We start from the raw sequence: 22,503 nt of genomic DNA on the forward strand, positions 1-22,503 counted from the left end.
AAAACAATACAAATAGACTCCCTAAGTGGCTGTGAATAGTGACAATCGACCAATCAGATATAACCTTGCAAACACGCTGCGAGTCAGCCGAAAACACGACCTTAAGAACGTTCTAGTCTACACTGGAGCTACATATCAATGGGCCAGTGACCATGGGCCGGTGACTTACATAACAAGTCATCGTTTATGACACAGTCCCCACTTGTTAATGGGTGGGTACTTTCATTACAAGTCATTGGAGAGGATAGAGTCCTGTCTATTAATTGGGTCTGTGATTGTGAATGAGTTCCATGGTGGTAAAAACGTAAAACAAATGTGGACTGCCACCCTAATTACAAAAGGTCATTATATAAGTCAATTAGTAATTAATCGACAGGATGTTGCCAAATATTTTTACATTTTATTATAACAATGACAGATTATCACCTGTACAACATTTATACCGCTAAGTGTCAATATATTTTATCACAGCAATGTGAGATCAACATCTGCACCAAGTTTCATCAAATTTGATATGTATTTCTGGACATATCACTCTAACTAGGAAAGTTAATTAAATATGAAAATTAAAAATTAATTAACATGCAATGTCAAAGCAATGTGAGCTCATCATCTGTACCAAGTTTATGAAATTTGATGAAGCATTTCTTAATATATCAGCCTAATTACGAAAATTCATTAAATATGCAAATCAGCAGTTAATTGACATGATACTAATACATATCTAAGCATTCCATAACGCTACCGAAAGATCAACATCTGTGCCACGTTTCATTAAATTTGATGCAGCATTTCTAGAAATATCACACCAATTATGAAAGTTCGTCAAATATGCAAATAAGAAATCAATTGGCATAATAATGCTTAATGTCTTTTTACAGTAAAACAGTACTGAGAGCTCAACATCTGCACCACATTTCATCAAATTTGATGCATTATTTCTGGAGATAGCTGACTAATTAGGAAAGTTCATTAAATATGCAAATTAGATATTAATTAATGCAATACTGACATATCTCATTGTGTGTAGTTAGTGCTCTGTATGATGAACATCTTTACAAAGTTTCATCGAATTTAGTGCAGTCGCTCTAGGAACAGAGCTCTTTTTTTCATAAAGTCATTGTCAATGATATAGTCCCCAGTTTTTAAATGAAATGACCGTAACACGGCCATACTGGATCGGATCACAAAACAAGTGGGCGTGCATATGTATGACATAGTATTGCTTGTACCGTTTTAGAATGAAATAGCTCAGGGCATCTCCGAGATATCTGCGTGAACGCACGGACGGACGCACGGACATAACCAAACCTATTAGTCCCGTCGGACGATGTCCGTTGGGACTAGAAATAAATACAATGACCTGCATAACAATACATACATACAGAATGTAAATTTCAAGAGAGGTACAGTGTGACGTGTTGAATGTTGAACTGGTGACATTTGTCATCACCCACTGAATCTAGAATTCGTTTTCTGAATATTGCACTTGCATTGTGCTTCTGTTTCGTTCGTACTTCTGAAGAACGATGTCGACGTCGTATCGCTATTATCGCATTGTATTCCTGGTCGTACTTGTCGCAGTTTTGTTGTTTCTTCTGCATGACGGTAAGTCAGACATGCATTATTCTCTTCCCCGATGATGTTCTTATCATGTCGACATGTCTACTCATACTTTTAACGAACCACGGAGCAGAGGCTCATACAGCAGCATTGTCACTGTTCACAACTTTGACTCCCTGAAATTGTTCCTCAGTGCGATGGTACTTGCACGGGTGACCTTATATGTCAAAGACAAAAACAACCTTCGTCGATTTAATCTTTATAAATGAATTCACGATTTCGAACAGGCAAAACTGTTTTGCATAGTCACTTGAATGACTTTTCGCTGTTACAAAATAGAATGACAATTTTGGCATCATTTTTTTATATTCTGCTAAATATAGAAAATACCGGCCCGTTTTATATTCATTAATAGACTGATATCTTCGATCAAACAAAGCTACTTTCATCAATTACAAAGCATTCTGAAAAGTGGAATGATATTTTTGCAGATTTTTTTTTCATGAAATGAAATTTAATTTGTTTCCAACTAAAGTCGTTGAAATCATTCAGGCTAATCTGGTGGTAGCACGAGAAATATATTGTCTTCCTTCACTTCATGTCAAATGTCAAATTTTACAGAGGAAAACATACAGGGAAATTTAATTGAGCTCCACACTTGCCTCTTCGTTACTTTCATTTCTTTCCCGTTCGATGCACACGGTGTCCAGGATGAGGTAAGACACATAGAATTTAGATCACACAAACAATCCGTTTGGTTAATAAAGTCAATGAGAGTAACGTGCCCTCATTTTTTATTTTAATGAATACATAACGTTTTAACATTTTCATTTTTAGACTGGTTTGGTGGCTTGAGTTAGTTTGGCAAGAGCATTCTAGGTAAATGTGAATATATGTAGCAAGGTTGTTGATGGGCGACAGTTAAACCTTGGTGATCTATACATCCGACCCATAAAAAAGAAGGCAAAAGAGATTTTAAATGATCAAAATCACGCCTTAAGTAGATGTTATGAGAACCTGTCATCAGGCCGTCGTTGACGAGTTCCAAAGTGTAGAGCTGTGAGAACCAAGCTGAGTTTTATTCCAAACTCCATTGTAATTTTAAACAAGTCAAATTAGGGCGATGCCCAGTCATTCTCACTGATTTTAGCCTTGTTTCTTTTGTGTCTTATGTTATGTCATACGGCTAGTTTTCAATCGGGTTCGAACCCACAACATACGGCATCAGTCGCCTAGAGGAGAGGCCACAGAGAGAACCGCTCGGCTAAATCTCCACTCCCAAAAAAGAGTGGTTCAATAGCCGGCTAAGTTGTTACATTTTTCTGACTGAGACCGCTCCACACGTTGTAGAGTTGTAGAGTCATGTTATATCGTTGTTGTGTGGTAATCATTGTGTTTGATTGCGTCGGTTAGAGGTCAGACAAATGTTAAATGCAACTACGCTGAGCATAGAGAATGTGTCCCGGGGAATGTGTACACGAATAAAAGGATGGCTTCCCTTTCTTTACCCTATACAGGCTATCGCCGTATTGTCTCAATATGCTCCATTCTGTGACCAAGTAGCATGACGCTTCTATTGTGTGTGTTCACCCATATTCTATGGTCTACCTTTTTAATGACCGTCTTATATAATACTCTTTCATGGAGCATCTGCAACAGGCGAGTGTATGAAACGTGTGTATCGAACATGAAATACTGAATGAAACTTACATGCAAAGGTCTAGTTCAGGTAATTCCATATTTGCCTGTAAAACATAAAGACTATTTTCACTCCGGGTGATGTCCATATAGAGGATAGTAGGGAAGAGCCAATGGTGTACCGTATCACGAACCAATCACGTACTTTATATGTACTGAGGGTTAAAGGTTACGTGGGTTCGCTTTTAAATGGTATGCTGCATCGTTGCAAAGCTTGAAACATTCTCCATACTATAGATAGCAAGGTTAAATTGAAATTTGACCAAAAAGGCGATGTTTGGCGACAAATAAGTTACTGTAAATTTACAAGGGTCAAATCCTGATTTCTTGGAGTGGTACCTGGCCAGGAAAACCATCCAAAGAAGTAATTTTCTATGTATAAGCCACTTGTGTCGGTCACCATCTCGACCGTGACCTTATTACTGAACAATGTTCTTAACGTCTACATCTAAAACCTACCGAGTACCAAAACTAAAGGGTGAAATCTAGCCGAAAAGTTTGGAAGTCATTGCAATCTATAAGCCAAGGTTGACACGGTCATCATGACGTTGGCGATTGAGGTTTGCTGATTTGGCTATCGTACTGTCCTCTATATGGACATAACCCGGACCATAGGGGAAAGCACAAAAGTCCGTCCCCAGGGGTTGGGGTGGGGGAGGGGTGTCAGCACAGGGTTCTTCTTGCTATGGTTTATTTTTTTTAAATACGTTTGACTGCGATATGTATTGCCATAAAAGATTTATACCCCCGACCTTTCTTTGCAGCTTTGGTTTCTTTGTCTTATGTTAGCACTAGTTTTTGTAACGATTTCTTTTTCTCCTTCGCCGTGCCACCTATTTGTCGTTTGACAATCTTACATCATGGAGTTAAAGCCCCCACTCAATTATCAGATTTATCTAATATAAATATTATTTCCTTGATAAAATATTCAATGGAAAACAAAAGAATGACAAACTGTAAACGGGCTGTTGACACATTCGCTAATGCGAGAACCAGGGATTGAGAAGGGCGCCTTTAAAAAGGAGCTCCATGCTCCGAAGTTTTGTCACTGTGTTGCCTCTATTATCTGATGAGTTTGATTGCCTAATTCGCCAAAGTAAGCAAGGGTAAATTACTAATCTATGGACGCTGTCACTAGATTATCACTGGATTAACTTTGACAAAGTCAACAACGAACGCACCAGTAAGACAAGACTTTTTTGTTATACCTTACTGGTGCGTTCGTTGACATAGACATATAAAATCTGGCCGTTTTTTGCTATTAAATCTGTTTTATGTGGTACAGGGACATGTCAGAAATATGAAAAAGACTTTTAACAGAAACAATATGGGATTCTATGGCTGTAACAGGCATATTCTGCGGGGTACTGCAAAATCACAGCAGGGCAGACTCATATGCGTTTTTGTTAATTTTGTCCCATTGTAGGTCATCTGCTGAGCTTATTTTATTACATAACCATGTCTATTTGGTACCATTGAAAAGGTAATTTAGCAGTTTTTAAAATTACATATTGCTATATGCCGTATCTTATATAGTTTTCATGGAATATGACAAAAACCTACCCTATACCACACAGTTTATATCGAAAATTACTTTCGTAGCTATCGTCAAATTCTACCAATTTTCTAGCTAGACATAACAAATAAGGCAATGCTTTATATGACATCTTTTTATTTGGTACTGGGAATGTCAGAAATATGAAAAAGACTTTTAACAGAAAATATATTGGGATTCTACAGCTGTAACAGTCATATTTTGAAGGGTCTCGCAAAATCACAGTATTGCCATCTCGCATGCTTTTTTGTTAAATCTGTCTTCTTATAAGTCATCTGCTGAGCTCGATTTTTGACACAACCTGGCTAGTTAGGTATTTATTGAAAAGGTAATGAAGTAGTTTTTAAAATGACATATTGTAATATGCAATATCTTGTTTAGGTTTCATGAAATAGGACCAAAGCTTACCCTATACCCCAAGGTGTACACAGCAAATTACTGCAAATCTGAAACTCTACCATTTTTTACAATTTATTAACTTTGTATACAAAAGGCAATGCTTGTATGCAATCTGTGAAATCTGTGTTTTTGTTAAAAAAGTATGTCACAAATATGAAGTTAACTTTTAACAGGAATATAATATGATTTTTCGAACAGGCAAAACTGTTTTGAATAGTCACAAAAATGACTTTTCGCTGTTGAAAAATCGAATGACAATTTCGGTATCATTATTTTTTATATTCTGCTAAATACAGAAAATACCGGCCCGTCGATTTTATGTTCATTAATGGACTTAGTCTGATATCTTCGATAAAACAAAGCTACTTTAACCAATTACAAACATTATCAAAAGTGGAATGATATTTTTGCAGATTATTTTGATGAAATGAAATTTAATTTGTTTCCAACTACACTCGTTGAAATCATTTAGCTAATCTGATGGAAGCACGAGAAATATATTTTCTATCTTCACTTCACGTCAAATGCCAAATTTTACAGAGGAAAACATACAGGGAAACTTAATTGAGCTTGACGCTTGCCTATTCGTTTACTTTCACTTCTTTTCCGTTGGATGCACACGGTGTCCTGGATGAGTTAAGACACATACATTTCAGGTCAGAAACCATCCGTTAGGTTAATAAAGTCAACGAGAAGCTACTCATTTTGGATTTTAATGAATACTTACCGTTTTAACATTTTCATTTTTAGACTAGTTTGGTGGTTTGAGTTAGTGTGGCAAAAGCATTCTAGGTAGAATTGTGAATATATGTAGCAAGGTTTTTGATGGGCGACAGTTAAACCTTAGTGATCTACACATCTGACCCATGAAAAAGAAGGCAAACGATATTTTAAATGATAAATCACGTCTTAAGTAGATATAATGAGAACCTGCCATCAGGCCGTCGTTTCACGGATTCCTAAGTGTAGAACTGTGAGAACGAAGCTGAGTTGTGTTCCGAATTCCATTACAATTTTAAACAAGTCAAATTAGGGTGGTGCCTAGTCATTGTCACTGATTTTAGCTTTTGTTTCTGTTGTGCATTATGTCATGTTATATAATTTTCGTGTAATCTGCTGAGCAAAAGAATGTGTCCCGGGGAATGTGTACTGACACGAATAAAAGGACGGCTTCCCTTTCTTACTCTATAGTCCAGTCATTTTATGCCAAAAAAGGGGGTAACCCACCACAAATTGCAACAGAATTTATGTTTTCACAATTCATCTCAGAAAAACCCATAGAAAAACATATTAAAAGTCTTCCCAAATCCAAGGAGTGGAAAACCACCTAATTTGCATAAATCCAAAATGGCCGCAGCTGTATTATAGGTTCAACACTTTTTGCCACTTACTGCCCAATATTGGTCCGATTTTAATAATTCTTTTTAATTGCCATATACCTTGTACATTCCCTTCATATTTTAGGCATGTTTACGATAATTCCATCGTCATTATTTACAAAACAGGAACATAAGTCTGAATTTTACGGTAAAACAATAGTATTCTCATACACACTGTCTTGTAATCAATACTTCTTTCATTTTATACGATACAAATGTCTGTAATGTGAAATAAATAAACAAATAAATAAATAAATAAATAAATAAATAAGAGAGACAAGAAAGACAACATTATTCATCAGTTGTTGCTTTGTCTTTGGTAGTAAAGGGAAGGCAACTCCACACAATGTCATTTTTGGGTTGTTTGCGTTTTGTGTATGATATTGTGTATAATATAAGTGTATATCATGTTTGGCTGTTGTAAAATGTTGCCATGGCGAGACGTACCCATAATCTGCGTGTCTTGTGTTAATCCGCACTGAAGCGGAGAGATTGCTGTGACACTACGATACAGAGTTTTCTGGGGTACACACTTGGAGATAGGTTCGGGCTAGAGAAAGACAGAATGGCCGGAGACAGCTTTTTATTGTGTCTTAGTTTGACCAAGTTCAAAGTCAAAAACAGGAAGCACAGAAACAAGAATCATAGTATGACAAAAATAACGAAACGTCGCAATAGAACAAAATTGAGCACTGTATCAAACAACAATCTTAGATTCATTAAGAACCTATCGACACACAAACTCACCTAGATTGAAATCAACGTACTTAGCAAAGGCTTAAAATTCATTCCCACACCAAATCGTCCTAACAGAGTCCACCTGTTAGGTGACATAAAAAAAGACATTCGGAAAATGAGACTCCGATATATCAAGAGACACAAACAGACCATACAACACCCATTCAAAATGAACTCGAAATGGATCCCACATACAACTGAGAACACAAAACTAGAAAATTATTTGGAAGCGACAAAATTGGCTATTGTTAACACACCTATTCGAAACACAAGAAACCACATGACACGTGCAGAACAAATAGCGTTGAAAACGCTATCAAAAAACAAGAAGATAACCATCAAACCGTTTGATAATGGACGGGGGATAGCAATTTTAAACACTGATGATTACATAAGAGAATGCCAACGTCAACTTAACGATCAATGATATACACAAAATTGGCAACAGATGACACAAAAAATACAATAGAAGATATACACAATCTCATAACAGAAATGTACAATGAAAAACACATTGACCATCACACATGTGAAAGGTATTTGAATCCAGTCAATAGAAAAATAACAACACCACTTTGGTACCTTCTACCGAAAATACACAAGGACGGCCAATTATAAGTGGATGCTCCAGTCCAACATTTCACACATCAGAATTCATTGACCATTTTCTCAAACAAATCGTCAAGAAACAACCAACATACATCAAAGACAACAGACTTGATACGGAAAATTGAGACAATCAAAGTTCCGGCCAAAGCGACACTAGTAACACTGGATGTAATTTCCATGTACACAAATACACCACATGATGCTCAAGGCAATTCAATCAGTCGGCAGAGCATTTAAATCAGGAAAGATCATCAAATATTTACATAATCAAGCAACCACCAACGAAACAGATGATAGCTCTGCTAGAAATAATCTTGAAAAACAACACATTTGAATTCAACGGTGAATTCTACCGGTAAATATGGGGATGCTCAATGGGGTCCCCGTCTTTTCCAGAAATAGTAGATATTACATTTCACCAGACAGAAACGAGAATAATACAGAAACACAAACAACAAATATCGATCTGGCTGAGGTTCAGGGACGATGTTTTTCTGATTTTCATCGGAACACAACATGAACTCAATGAATTCATATCAAACATCAACAAAATGTATCCTACTTTCAAATTTGCGTTTAAAAGCTCCCCTCAAGAAATCATATATTTAGACCTGACTATCTACAAAGGTCGTCGATACTACAAAGAGAATATTCTCGACATCAAGACACACACAAAGCCAACAGATACATTCCAATTCTTACAAAGAAACTGATGCCATCCGGCAGCAACATTCAAAGATCTGATCAAAGGTGAAACATTACGATACAACAGAACATGTAATATCGAAACTGATTTTACACAGAAAGTCACACAATTTAGTGAAAAATTACAAGACTGACAATACAAAAAAAATAAAATAAAACGCATTATCAGAGAGACAGATCATATAAAAAGAAAAAGACTGCTTGAACAACAAAAAGAAAAAAATAACTCCACCAACAATACAATAGTCTTCATAACAACATATAGCTTGTACATAGAAACGACAAAAATCAAGCAAGCCCTAACAGAAAACTGGAGTGAACTTGAAAAAGACGAAACACTAACAAAACTGTTCCAAAACCAACCAATAATCGCATATAGAAGGAACCGAAATATAGGCGACACACTTATAAGTGCCAGACTTCACAAAATCTACAATAGCTCAAACTCAGGTTCACGCGAACCTACACAAACACAACGAGATCAAACAGTGGACATTCTAGCTTCCCTAGTTGAACAACAAAAGTAAGTGGAACAACATATTACCAAATAAAAACAATCAACCAGTCAACACTTCTCACAAATCAAAAATGAATTTTGAGCGACTGACGAAGAAAACTCTGTTTTCGAAACGTAGCGCCAAAGGATCATAGTGTCACAGCAATCTCTCTCCGCTCCAGTGCGGATTAACACAAGACACGTAGATTACGGATACGTCTCGCCATGGCTAAGCAACATTTTACATAAAACAGAAAAACATGATATACACTTATATGATACACAATATCTTACACAAAACGCAAACAACCCAAATATGAACGATGTGTGGAGTTGCTTTCCCTTTACTACCAATACTATCTAATTCCCGTGTGATCTGTACACCTTCCAGGAGACTTTAAACCCCATCTCCCCTAGCTCGGCTCTCCCGCGCTGGCACACCCTGTCAATTCAGGCGCGGCTGTTTATCTACAATTTTGGGTAAAATGAACAGCATTTGGGAAACTGGTAATTTTAAAATTACAAGCTAGTATTGAACCGGGCATGTTGAGTTTCACAACTGTGGTGACAACCAGTGTACCCTGGTAACACAATATCACCACACTAGATATAACTAGACTTCAAACCTGGTTAACTGTCTTTGATATGAATAAACCGCCCACTTTTTATAGAACGAATGTTCTAAACAATGCGTAAGTTCAGCCGGTGGTTTTTAATGTGAAATAAGGAATAGGTTATTGGCAAATTAACAACCAAAAACAAAATGGATACATATTCTGTATTAGTTATATTGAGATTGCTTTCAATTTTATTTATATATTTCACACCATATACGTTAGCATCTTGCAAAATTAGACAAGTATTAATTTGAAGGTGAAGTGTGTGTGTACCATTGTTTTACCCTGAAATTCAGACTTGTGTGCCTGTTTTATTAATAAATACAATTGGAAATGCCCTAAAAATGTTGGAAATTAGAAGAGAATGTACAATTAATAAGAAAATAAAAAAAATTGTCAAAATCGGACAGATATCGCGTAATATATGGTCATAAGTGTTGATTCCATAATACCGGGGCGGCCACTCCTTGTGTATTTATTTATTTATTTATTTATTTATTTAACATTACAGACATTTGCACCTTATAAAATCATGAAACAAGTATTGATTAGAAGACAGTGTGTGTGAATACCATTGGTTTACCTTAAAATTCAGACTTATGTTCCTGTTTTGTAAATAAAAACATGGAATTATCGTAAACATGTCTAAAATATGATGAAAATGTATAAGGTACATGGAAATAAAAAAAATTATCAAAATCGGACCAATATTGGGCAGTAAGTGGCCAAAAGCAGTGAACCTATAATACCCGGGCGGCCATTTTGGATTTATGCAAATTAGGCAGCTTTCCACTCCTTGGATTTTGGAAGGCTTTTGATATGTTTTTCTATGGGTTTTTCTGAGATGAGTAGTGAAAAAATAAATTCTGTTGCAATTTGTGGTGAGTCATTTCATATGTTGACTGGACTACTATACAGGCTAGACTTGGTCCAAGTCAACGAATTAAAAGAAAAAAATACAATCATTTATAAAAGTTTCTCTTGTGTCTCCCCTATTTCGTACAAACCTATTCGGAATTTGGCAGCCCAGGCGATGTTTTCCCAACCATTACTTTTGAGTCTGCGCAGTGTAGTGAGTTAGTTTCTGCCGGATTCACCGGGTGAAATTCCCCCTGTATAGCGTTCACCCAACTCATCGCGTCCACTCCTCTCACTCGCGCGTTTCACATGAAAGCAAAATACAAATTGCGTTCACTCCACTCAAACATTCACAAATCACAGACCTGAACCAAGTCTATATACAGGCTATAGCCGCTTATATTGTGTGTGTGTTCACCATATTCAATGGCCTCTTAAATGACAGTCTTATATAATATTTCTTTCTTAATTTCTTTTCATAATGTTTATTTCTTTCTTTCGTTACATCTTTGATAAACATTATTCAAATTCTGTATTAAAAAGTGTGAAGACTTTTCTACATCGGATGGATTAACGGACAGTGTACGTCATCTTTTATTGACAAGAGGTGTACATAATAGACACATTCTTAACATGTTGCTGATGCCGTTTTAGGTTTGTTCTGCGTATGTTTTGTTGTATTGTATCTTGTTATTTTTGGTACATTATGTATTTTTTCTCTTCTTTTTGAAGGCTAAATAAATAAATAAATAATAATAATAACAACAACAACAACAACAACAACAATAATAATAATAATAATAATAATAATAATAATAATAATAATAATACTCTTTTATGTAGCATCTGCAACAGGCAAGTGTGTGAAAGGTGTGTATCGAACATGAAATATTCAACGAACTTACATGCAACGGTCCAGTTCGGATAATTTCATATTTCCCAGTAAAACATAAAGACTATTTTCATTCCTGGTTATGTCCATATAAAGGGTAGTTGGGAAGAGTCAATGGTGTACTGCATATGTAATGAGGGTTGAGGCAAGAACCAATCATGTACTGTATATGTAATGAGGGTTAAAGGTTACATGGGTTCGCTTTGAAATGATATGCTGCATCGTTGCAAAGCTTGAAACATTGTCCATACCATAGATAGCAAGGTTAAATTGAAATTTGACCAAAAAGTCGATGTTTGGCGAAACATAAGTTACTGTAAATGTACAAGGGTCAAGTCCTGATTTCTAGGAGCAGTACCTGGCCAGGAAAACCACCTAAAGAAGTACTTTTCGATGTATAAACCACTTGTGTCGGTCACCATTTCGACCGTACTGAACAATATTCTTAACGTCGACATCTAAAACCTACCGAGTGCTAAAAATAAAGGGTGGAATCTAGCCGAAGAGTCCCGAAGTCATTGCAATATATAAGCCGAGGTTACACGATTAATTTTTCATGACATTGGCCACTGAGGTTTGCTGATTTGTCAATCGTAATATCCTCCATATGGACAAAACCCGGACTGATTATGGATAGTTTTTACGTAGCTAAGTGCCATGACAGTTGATCAAGCCCAAATAATCTAATTTTGTAAGATGAATGTTAAAATATTTAAATGTTAATTTATTTTTTCCAGATAAAATCAAAGGGGTTTTCCGATATCAACCAGAGCAAAGAGAGACACAGGTATGACTTGTAGTGAATATCTTGTCAGCTTGACAATAATGACATGGATGATTTTTTTGGCAGAACGCTTGTTTGTTACGATGGACGATATTTACTGCTACCCTCGTACTGAATAATCTGCTCAATCGATAAGGCAAAATACATAGAAAGACAGACATTGAAATGTTTGAACTCTATTAGGCTGCATTCACAAACACCTCGGGAGGGGGAAATTGAGGGGGATTTGAAAAGTTGAAGGGTATCGGATAATTCGAAAAGATTTGGGGAAGGGACTCGAAACGTTACCGTCTCCGATTGAAATGAAATATGTCTTGGCTTGTCTCTTAAATAGAAAGTCGCAATAAATAAGTTGTTTGGAAAAAAACATTCTCTGTGTATTTATTGTCAAGAACACATGCACTAACAACATATAGGTACTTTCTCACATCTATAGGCATTAACCGAGATCACATCGAACTGCTGTATGTATGTATGTATGTATGTATGTATGTATGTATGTATGTATGTATGTATGTATGTATGTATGTATGTATGTATGTATGTATGTATGTATGTATGTGTGTGTGTGTGTGTGTGTGTGTGTGTGTGTGTGCGTGCGTGCGTGCGTGCGTGCGTGCGTGCGTGCGTGTGTGTGTGTGTGTGTGTGTGTGTATGTATGTATGTATGTATGTATGTATGTATGTATGTATGTATGTATGTATGTATGTATGTATGTATGTATGTATGTATGTATGTATGTATGTATGTATGTATGTATGTACGTACGTATGTATGTATGTATGTATGTACGTACGTACGTACGTACTAACGGACGGACGGACGGTTGGATGGCTGTGGTGGACATCTCATATAAGCACAGGCAAACGACCTGCATTCTGTAAAATGCATTGCCATAGTATGAACGCTATATTTCGGAATCCGAGCGACAGAACAGTACGCATGTATCTTGTTTCCGATTTTGGATCTTGAGAAAGAAATTACTATTTGTATAAGTAGATCGAAAAACTGGACGCGCAACTGGCTACTGTTGCTGCAATATCCAAAAATTCACTCAGTAAAAGTATGTATACAAACTCTCCTTCGCTAAACTCAAACACAGCGACCAAGAAATGATAGAAATAATTCAATCTGTCTTTTTTTTTCTTGAAAGGAAAATCACTATAAAGCTGAACAAGGAGAGTATCATGACATTGACCGTGAAGTTGAATCGATTCTGACGGAAAAGCAAGGTCTCGGACTTTTAATGAAAGCCGTGAAGACTACGAAGTACAATTGTAGTGACAACCGTCGCATGGGTTATCCAATACCGAAAGATGGCGGATGGAATGTCTGTATGGATGTTGGAATAAATCCCAAGGAATGCATTGTATATTCTATCGGGTATGTAATTCCATATCTATATATCTATGTCTATCTATTGGACACTCAATGTAACTTATTCCTGCATCGTATCAGCTTGTGTGTCATTTATGCTGCGGTAGACATCACGAGACGAAACCGAATCGCAATTAGAATCTTGGGTTTAATTTCAGATAAGAGCCCCCGCAATACCCCCAAAAAAATCACCCCCCCCCTATTATACGATAAAAATGTTTTAAGCTTCCCAAAATCTATCATATAGCTTTATATTTCTTAGGGATGTACGCACAGAAAAAATAAATGTGTATTTCGCAGTTCTGCTCGCAGATGTTCGATACTACCTTTTATCACGCACACATCAGAATTCTGTAGTGGTTATAGAGATATGTGACGTCAGCAGTTTGTAGAGCCATATTCCTAAGGCATTGTCATAAATTGATTCATTTTGAAATGAATCAGCTGACTTTTTTCGATTTATCAGTCTGAGTCTACTCGAGTTAATCTACATCTGGCCTGGTCAATGGAACCCGCTGAAGAGCATCCAAAATGACGATCATGAGAGAGTATGCAAATTCTGAATTACTCGCTACACTTTGCCTAATAGTGGAAAACTGAAAACGGTGACCTACCGAAAAAAATATACAAAGTACAAAACATACGTGACCTAGATGCTCCCTATAAAAGTTTAAAAAATTGACGGTCGAAAAAGTTCAAAGTTTACTTTTTTTTACACGGTGAGAATGTGAACATTCATTCACTGCATGAACTTGAAATAAATCAGTGGTTTATTTTAAGTGATTTTCGTGAAAAACCGTGACTTTTTATCGTAAGATTGTAGGAAATCCAGCATGATTACCCTATTTTTTCTTTAATATTTTAATTATTCTAATATACCAGAATTCAAAAATTCATGGTGCAAAAGTGTAACAATAGCTACAATTTTCCTGATCGTACACCCTGTTATCGGTTGTTACAACTGATAACGCACTAACTAACCGATAACGTATCAAACCTGATAACGTAGTAATGAACCGATAACGTAGTATTTTGTTCTAACCGATGGCATGGTAAAAAAATCACCAATAACAAGGTAATTTTTTCTTACCGATAACGTATCAACAAATTTACCTATAAGTATCAAATCAACTGATAACGTATTGGATCAAGTGATTCATAGGAATAGATTCATGGGGATAGATCTATCTTAGATTGATCGACCAATCCTTTGATTAATCGATAGATCGGCCGATTGATCGATCGATGCATTGATCTATCGTTCGATCAATCTTTCTATCTATTGAATGCTTGAATGAATTGATCGATTAATAAAACGATATATATATATATATATATATATATATATATATATATATATATATATATATATATATATATATATATTGATCATTGGATAGATAGATCTATCGACGGTTAGATAGATAGATCGATACCTTATCAATCAACCCATAATGTAACCAAGTGAACAATAACGTATCATATCAACGTATGACGTATCAAATCAACCGATAACGTAGCCAAGTCAAAGAATAAAGACTTAAATCAACTGATAATGCTTCAATTCAACCAATAAAGTATCGATCAACCGATAAATATTAATAAATGGAACTGACTGCATATAAATGAGTGTTGTATCTTTCGTTTTTTCATAGTCAATCAGTAACACCGTCAGAGTTGCAGCTACTTGGAGTATACTGTTGACATGATATTACCCAGACATCACGAATCGAATTCAATCAATTAGGGAAATGCGACCTAATTAATAAGTATTCCTGCAGGATGAATTCAAGATACAACACAGATGTGAGTGTCTTTATCGACACACTTTCTAAGTCGGGAGGACTTGGAAAAAAGTTTTCAACATGACCGATAATAAATTTCGTTACTTACAAAGCCAGCATATCAAAATGAAAATAGATTTTTACAATGTAACTCTCATCCTAAAGCTGGACTCATTGATTAATTGAATTTCTCATAATCAAAATTCATTAATTTTGCAAGTTACTCCGGTAAGCAAGCCGAGTCAACAGATTTAGTAGTCAACATATTGCTTTTTCTTTCCTTTTTATCCTTTCTATCGTGATTCATGTCAAGTCACATCTTATGATTACGAAGACATCGCAAAATTATTGAGCAGTCGTATGTAGTACTGATAGAAAAATAAACGCTTACCAGAACATGAAAAAGCGTCAATTGAACGAATACATCATTAATGTTATCTGGTTAATTACTATTAAGCAGTTATTTCTATTGGTGACGTATCCAATATGTGTGCGAAATTTGCGATGTTGGCTGTCGGTGATTGCGGCATTGCAATTGGTCTGTTAGAGCCAGAAAACAGTCCCGAAGGAAAAAGAACTTTCGTTTGTAGCTGGTCCGATTACGTTGTTAAAAAAAGCCAAATGTTTTGTGATAATGACATTTATATGCAAAGCAAAGTATTCCCAACACTACTCCCCAAACCACTTCCAGTAGTTTGACAACATTTAGATTAACTTAGTCGTTCGTTTTACCGTGTAAACAGTCGAAACACGATTGATTTGCTGCAGAAATTTGTAGCAATTTACGCTAAACGGAATAAAAATGAATAGAAGAAAAAGAAAATTAAGTACGAGACAGTGTGATAACAGATCGACCTTTCGATCGATCGATCTATCTAGCTGTCTCTCGACCAATTTATCGAATTGATAGATCCATCGTTCTATCGATCGATCTAACCATCAATTTATCTATCGATACATCGATCCACCGATAAATCTATCTATCTATCTACCGATCGACCTGTTGACATCTATCGAACGTCGATAGATCTATCTATCTATCTATCTATCTATCTATCTATCACTCCATTGATCTATCGGTCCCCTTGAATCTCTTGATCAGATACGTTATCAGTTTATCGATACGTTATTGTTTGCTTTGATGCGATATTGGTTGACCTTCAACGTTATCAGTTGATTCAATCCGTTGTCGGTTCGTTGATACGTTATCGGTAAATTTGTTGATACGTTATTGGCAAGGAAAACGAGCTATGGCCAATAGTTACCGATATCGATTTAACATTTTTTACATGTATTACTCGAATGGTCTGCACGAAATATATATATATATATATATATATATATATATATATATATATATATATATATATATATATATATATATATATATATATATATATATATATATATGTATGTGTGTGTGTCTGTGTCTGTGTCTGTGTCTGTGTAAAACTTCACTATCCTACTAGTTTAACTCTACGTTTTGCGTTTTGTCTTGTAAATAGATAGGTATATTGATAAAGTAATAAATTTATGAATTGAGTGAATGAGTCAGTGAGTAACAAATGAATAATAAAATAAGGAACTACATTTTAACACTTCATTCTGCTATCCTTTTGCTCTTTTCCTGATATAATATGCAAGAATTTCCAATAATTGGTCGTTTGATGATGATTTTGCAGACTATGGATGTCAAGTATACAGCTTTGACCCTTTGTAAGTACAGCATATCAGTATTTATTGTCTCAACTGCAAACAACATTTCCTCTCGACATCTATTCTGCGTTATATCACAAGCTTATCATGTTTGAAGATAAACAGGAATAAAGTTACCTTTATAGATATATGGCGTGAGCATTGCTTCTACACTGACGCTAAACGAGGCCGTTTAACGAAGTTTGTGTAAATTTCAACTTTCCAAAGTTAGAGTGAAACAATTTCTGCATCTGTCGACATATGGCAACACGAATATCTAAGAAAATTGCTTTTCGATATATTGTTATTTATATCGAATAATATGTGGACAGTCGAGATTTTTGATGAATCCAAAATGTTATCGATTTATAGCTCCGCCAAGAAAAACACCTCTGGTGTCTGTCTGTATGAATGGTTTTGTCAGAATTATCAACATGTGCCTCTGCAAGCTTTTGAATGTTAACTTGAATGTTCCATAATGCCAATTCAATGCCAAATCGCAAATCACAAATTAAAATGTTTATATTTGTCATTCACCGCAGCAATGGAAAGTCCGAACATCGACGTTCTGAACGCATCTATTTTTACGACATCGGACTGTGTGACAACAACAACGACACTGCTAAACATCGAAAGGGGACCATAAAATGTCGAACTCTAGAGTCCATCAGGAAAATGTTGAATCATGAACAGGTAAGATGTGATATTAGCATCTACCAGTACAGGAAAGGGCAATTCTCAATGAATTGTAAACCTGTATATAGGCACTCCAGCGCTCAATTCAATGAGCATCCGTATGCCTGAAATCTCAAAGCCTGGCAATAATTATACTTGGTTTAACACAAAAGATTCTTTGCTATGCTTAGATATCCATACAGTGTAAGTTTTTAAATACTTATTCAGGATTGTTCAATAATATTCAGCATGAAATATTATGTTCAATGACATTCAGTATTACATATAATTATTATACACCAACAATCGAGAACAATATAATTTTGCATGCACTAAGGAAACGTACAGATCGCCGCCCGTCAGACATATGCAGTGCATTCTGCGGCTGCGTCTGCGCGTTTATTTTGAACGGTTTAAAGAGACTAATTGGACGATTCCCGAAATATGTCACGCGATACGTGAACTGCCAGAGGCTAGCGACAAGCGTGTACAAGACAGCGTTCCATACTCACGCTATGAATGGGAAGAAATATTGATTGTTGATTGGCATTTAACGGTCTTTACCAAGCTAATTTCACGCTGCAATCACGAACGTAAGATGGACAGTAATAAGGTTTAGGAGAACGATGCGCCACGCCACGTTCTCATGTATCCTTTGCGTATTTTTATAATAACTTTATATTATTAAATACTATTGCTCTCGTTCTCTTCTTTTTTTTTCAGAATGACATTGACGTTGTTAAATTTGACATTGAAGGTGACGAATTACGATGTCTTCCGGAGATACTGTCAAGCGGAGTTCTGAGTCGTGTTAAACTGCTCGATTTTGAGCTTCATCTCTCTAAATTAAAACTATATGGATTTAGCGCCCTAGACGTCTTCAAACTTATCCGAACCCTCGAACACGAGCACGGGTTCCAGCTTTGGTTTGAGCATGAGAATGAATACCGTAAGCTTTTTGACTATGGACCGTATGCTGGCAAGCACAGTGATTGTCTAGAACTCGCTTATATCAATACAAAGTTTTTAACGAATGGATGATCCATCTGACCTACATTCCTTGACAACAACCTATTTTCTATAAACTTGAATTTCAATATCAATAACACATTTCTATGACTTCATAGACTACATTTCCTTTACTTGGTTGGAAAGTCTGTCAGAGCAAAAGATATCCACATAATTCTGCACTGCAATAATTCTCCTCTGTAACTTAAGTTACCTAATGGTGTTATTGCATAAAATAGTACATTTTATTTGACCTTTCCAAGATAATGAGGGCCACATTCCTTTTCTCTTTTGTTCCGAGAGAAACACTCATGTACAGTGAAGTAATGGAATAATATTACAGGTACTGTACACTCAATATTACAGTGCTTGTAATTTCACTAAATAAACACAATATATGAAAGATTTATTTGGCGCCATGTGGAGGTTTCATTGTATCAGAAATGGCTGCAGGAAGTAAGCGATAAGTAGGTGAACTTTATATTATCGCAACTCGGGGACGGATATTTGGACGCTCAGATTTTAATAGTATTATGCCGACCTATTACATGTTGGGGCTCATGTTGATACTTTAAGTTTAAATAAACTTTCACCAGCTTAGTTTCGTGAAATTGGGTAACGGATAGTATGAGCAAAATTTTAATATTTATTTTCGAGGCATGGTGCGAACTTCCTTAACAGCGTCCTCTCCATTGAGAAAAGGAGGAACTGGTGAGAGGGAGTTGAAGTTTCTCAAATCATAGAGGGTCAGTAGTTTAGAAAAGCTTTGCAGTGTCAATTTCTTTCGCTAAAATGCCACAAAGCTGTATATTTATATGTAAAACACCCAAAATCACTATCTCTGAAAATCGGCTATTTGGTTGCCCCTAGATTACATAGTTTCCTTCGTAAAAAGCATGGTTTGATTGCGTGTCGTGTTCGGTCACTAGGATTCAAACTATAAGGCCTCAAGCTTCACTGAAACTGTAAGTTACAAATTTCATGAATGCTCATATCAAAAGTAAATGATTTTGAAACGCTGGTGATTACCCGGAATAAAATGCTTACAATTGCTGAACGATGTATTTGTTTGGTAGAAGTGCAGACTCATGTAATCGGCCCCACTTCGCATTAAATCCAGTAGCCTAGTGTGGCATTTATGTTGAGTTGTAGAGTCATAAGCCATGTATATATATATATATATATATATATATTATATATAATATATATATATATATATATATATATATATATATATATATATATATATATATATATAACACAAAATTACTCGAGCACTTTAATTTCCCACGAGGACATCTGCATACTTCGAGAGAGAGACACACGTGTGTGTTTGTGAATGTGTTTGCGTATGCATGCATATATGTGAATGTATATATAGAATGATACATATACAGAGATACATAGGAGACTGATGCCGTATGTTGTGGATTCGAACCGATTGAAAAACTAGCCGTTATACACAGATATATAAAGAACATCTGTCGGTGTATAGATTTTTCCATCTGATATATGTATCTGCAGAACAACGGCGCAAATGTGGACATTAATTATTTTACATCCGGCCCGTCTTACACGTAACATACCATGAACTAGGCAAAGTGAAGCGTCCATATGTGTTATATTTAATTGCGACACTTCACGTGTGTTATCCAGTTTCGGTGATTGGCTGAGCCTTACTCACGTGATATAGAAAAGAAAACGGTGATAAAACGTGCCTTATGCTCACGTGCACTGATATAGCCCACTACCACTTTTAAGGATACCAAGCGTCGTTTCTGCGTGTACCACATCATCGAGTACATGCTCTTGGTATTTCTGCTTGGCATTGCATTCGTTACAATAGATATTTCACAGTTTTGTACATTATTATTAACACTTTTAACATATTACTTTTCATACCTAGTTTTAAGAGCTTGTAAACGAGGAGTTATGATCTATCTTATCGAATGATTTTTCGAAGTCGATAAAAGCAGTTTAATCTATCTATCTATCTATCTATCTATCTATCTATCTATCTATCTATCTATCTATCTATCTATCTATCTATCTATCTTGTGTGTCAATTGAGCATATATATATATATATCTATATATATATATATATATATATATATATATATATATATATATATATATATATATATTAAATCAGGCTTAGGCCCCAGTCGTTCGTACTATACGTGTATCTATCTATCTATCTATCTATCTATCTATCTATCTATCTATCTATCTATCTATCTATCTATCTATCTATCTATCTATCTATCTATCTATCTATCTATCTATCTTGTGTATCAATTGAGCATATATATATATATATATATATATTATATATATATATATATTAAATCAGGCTTAGGCCCCAGTCGTTCGTACTTATACGTGTATCTATCTATCTATCTATCTATCTATCTATCTATCTATCTATCTATCTATCTATCTTGTGTATCAATTGAGCATATATATATATATATATATATATATATATATATATATATATATATATATATATATATATATATATATATATATATATATATATATATATATATATAATCAGGCTTAGGCCCCAGACGTTCGTACTTATACGTGCCAGGCGTCAATGATTCATATCTATCTATCTATCTATCTATCTATCTATCTATCTATCTATCTATCTATCTATCTATCTATCTATCTATCTATCTATCTATCTATCTATCTATCTATCTATCTATCTATCTATCTATCTATCTATCTATCTATCTATCTATCGATCTATCTATCTATCTATCTATCTATCTATCTATCTATCTATCTATCTATCTATCTTGTGTATCAATTGAGCATATATATATATATATATATATATATATATATATATATATATATATATATATATATATATATATATATATATATATATATATATATATATATATATATATATATATATATATATATATATATATATAATCAGGCTTAGGCCCCAGACGTTCGTACTTATACGTGCCAGGCGTCAATGATTCATATCTATCTATCTATCTATCTATCTATCTATCTATCTATCTATCTATCTATCTATCTATCTATCTATCTATCTATCTATCTATCTATCTATCTCTCTTCTCTCTCTCTCTCTCTCTCTCTCTCTCTCTCTCTCTCTCTCTCTATATATATATATATATATATATATATATATATATATATAATATATATAATATATATATATATATATATATATATATATATATATATATATATATATATATATATATATATATATATATATATATTGGCACGTATAAGTACGAACATCTGGGGCCTAAGCCTGATTTACTGTATACGTGGCGTGACCTTGTTACCTTGTACTTGAAATCTTCTAGATCTTGTACATTTTGAGATTCCTTTCATCACTTCTTTTTATGATTGCATGTAATGTTTATGAAATTTGTATTTCTTTGTGTGTGGTACATTTATTGTCCAGCGAGGACGGCGGTTTTGAAAAGTAAGGAAGCGTGTCACGGACTGGTATTGCACGTTGCTTCTGAGGTTATGCTGCATGAATGGTCAACGTGACAATGTACTCAGATGGCAATAGAATTACCGACAACAAATATAAGTTTGCAGAATCAACAAATTACGAAGAGTCAGCACTTTGTTGTATCACGAGATGGTGTGTCATCAGAA

At 35.1% G+C, this 22,503-nt stretch overlaps 1 protein-coding gene across 2 annotated transcripts; it reads left to right on the plus strand.

Moving 5' to 3' along the window:
• Positions 1-1,393: 1,393 nt before the first annotated feature.
• On the plus strand, positions 1,394-19,239 carry LOC139133687 (probable methyltransferase-like protein 24). 2 transcript variants are annotated; one of them, XM_070700445.1, is made up of 6 exons: positions 1,394-1,608; positions 12,247-12,296; positions 13,447-13,676; positions 17,099-17,170; positions 17,692-17,842; positions 18,548-19,239. In XM_070700445.1, exons 1-6 carry the CDS (start codon positions 1,530-1,532, stop codon positions 18,863-18,865), a joined length of 900 nt encoding a protein of 299 aa, XP_070556546.1. In that variant the 5' UTR covers positions 1,394-1,529; the 3' UTR covers positions 18,866-19,239. The 2 variants fall into 2 exon arrangements, with proteins under 2 accessions (XP_070556546.1, XP_070556547.1); XM_070700446.1 differs by lacking the exon at positions 12,247-12,296 and having other exon boundaries at positions 1,395-1,608.
• Positions 19,240-22,503: the final 3,264 nt, after the last annotated feature.

This window comes from Ptychodera flava, chromosome 5 (genome assembly GCF_041260155.1).
Source record: "Ptychodera flava strain L36383 chromosome 5, AS_Pfla_20210202, whole genome shotgun sequence".
Classification (NCBI taxonomy): Eukaryota; Metazoa; Hemichordata; class Enteropneusta; family Ptychoderidae; genus Ptychodera; species Ptychodera flava.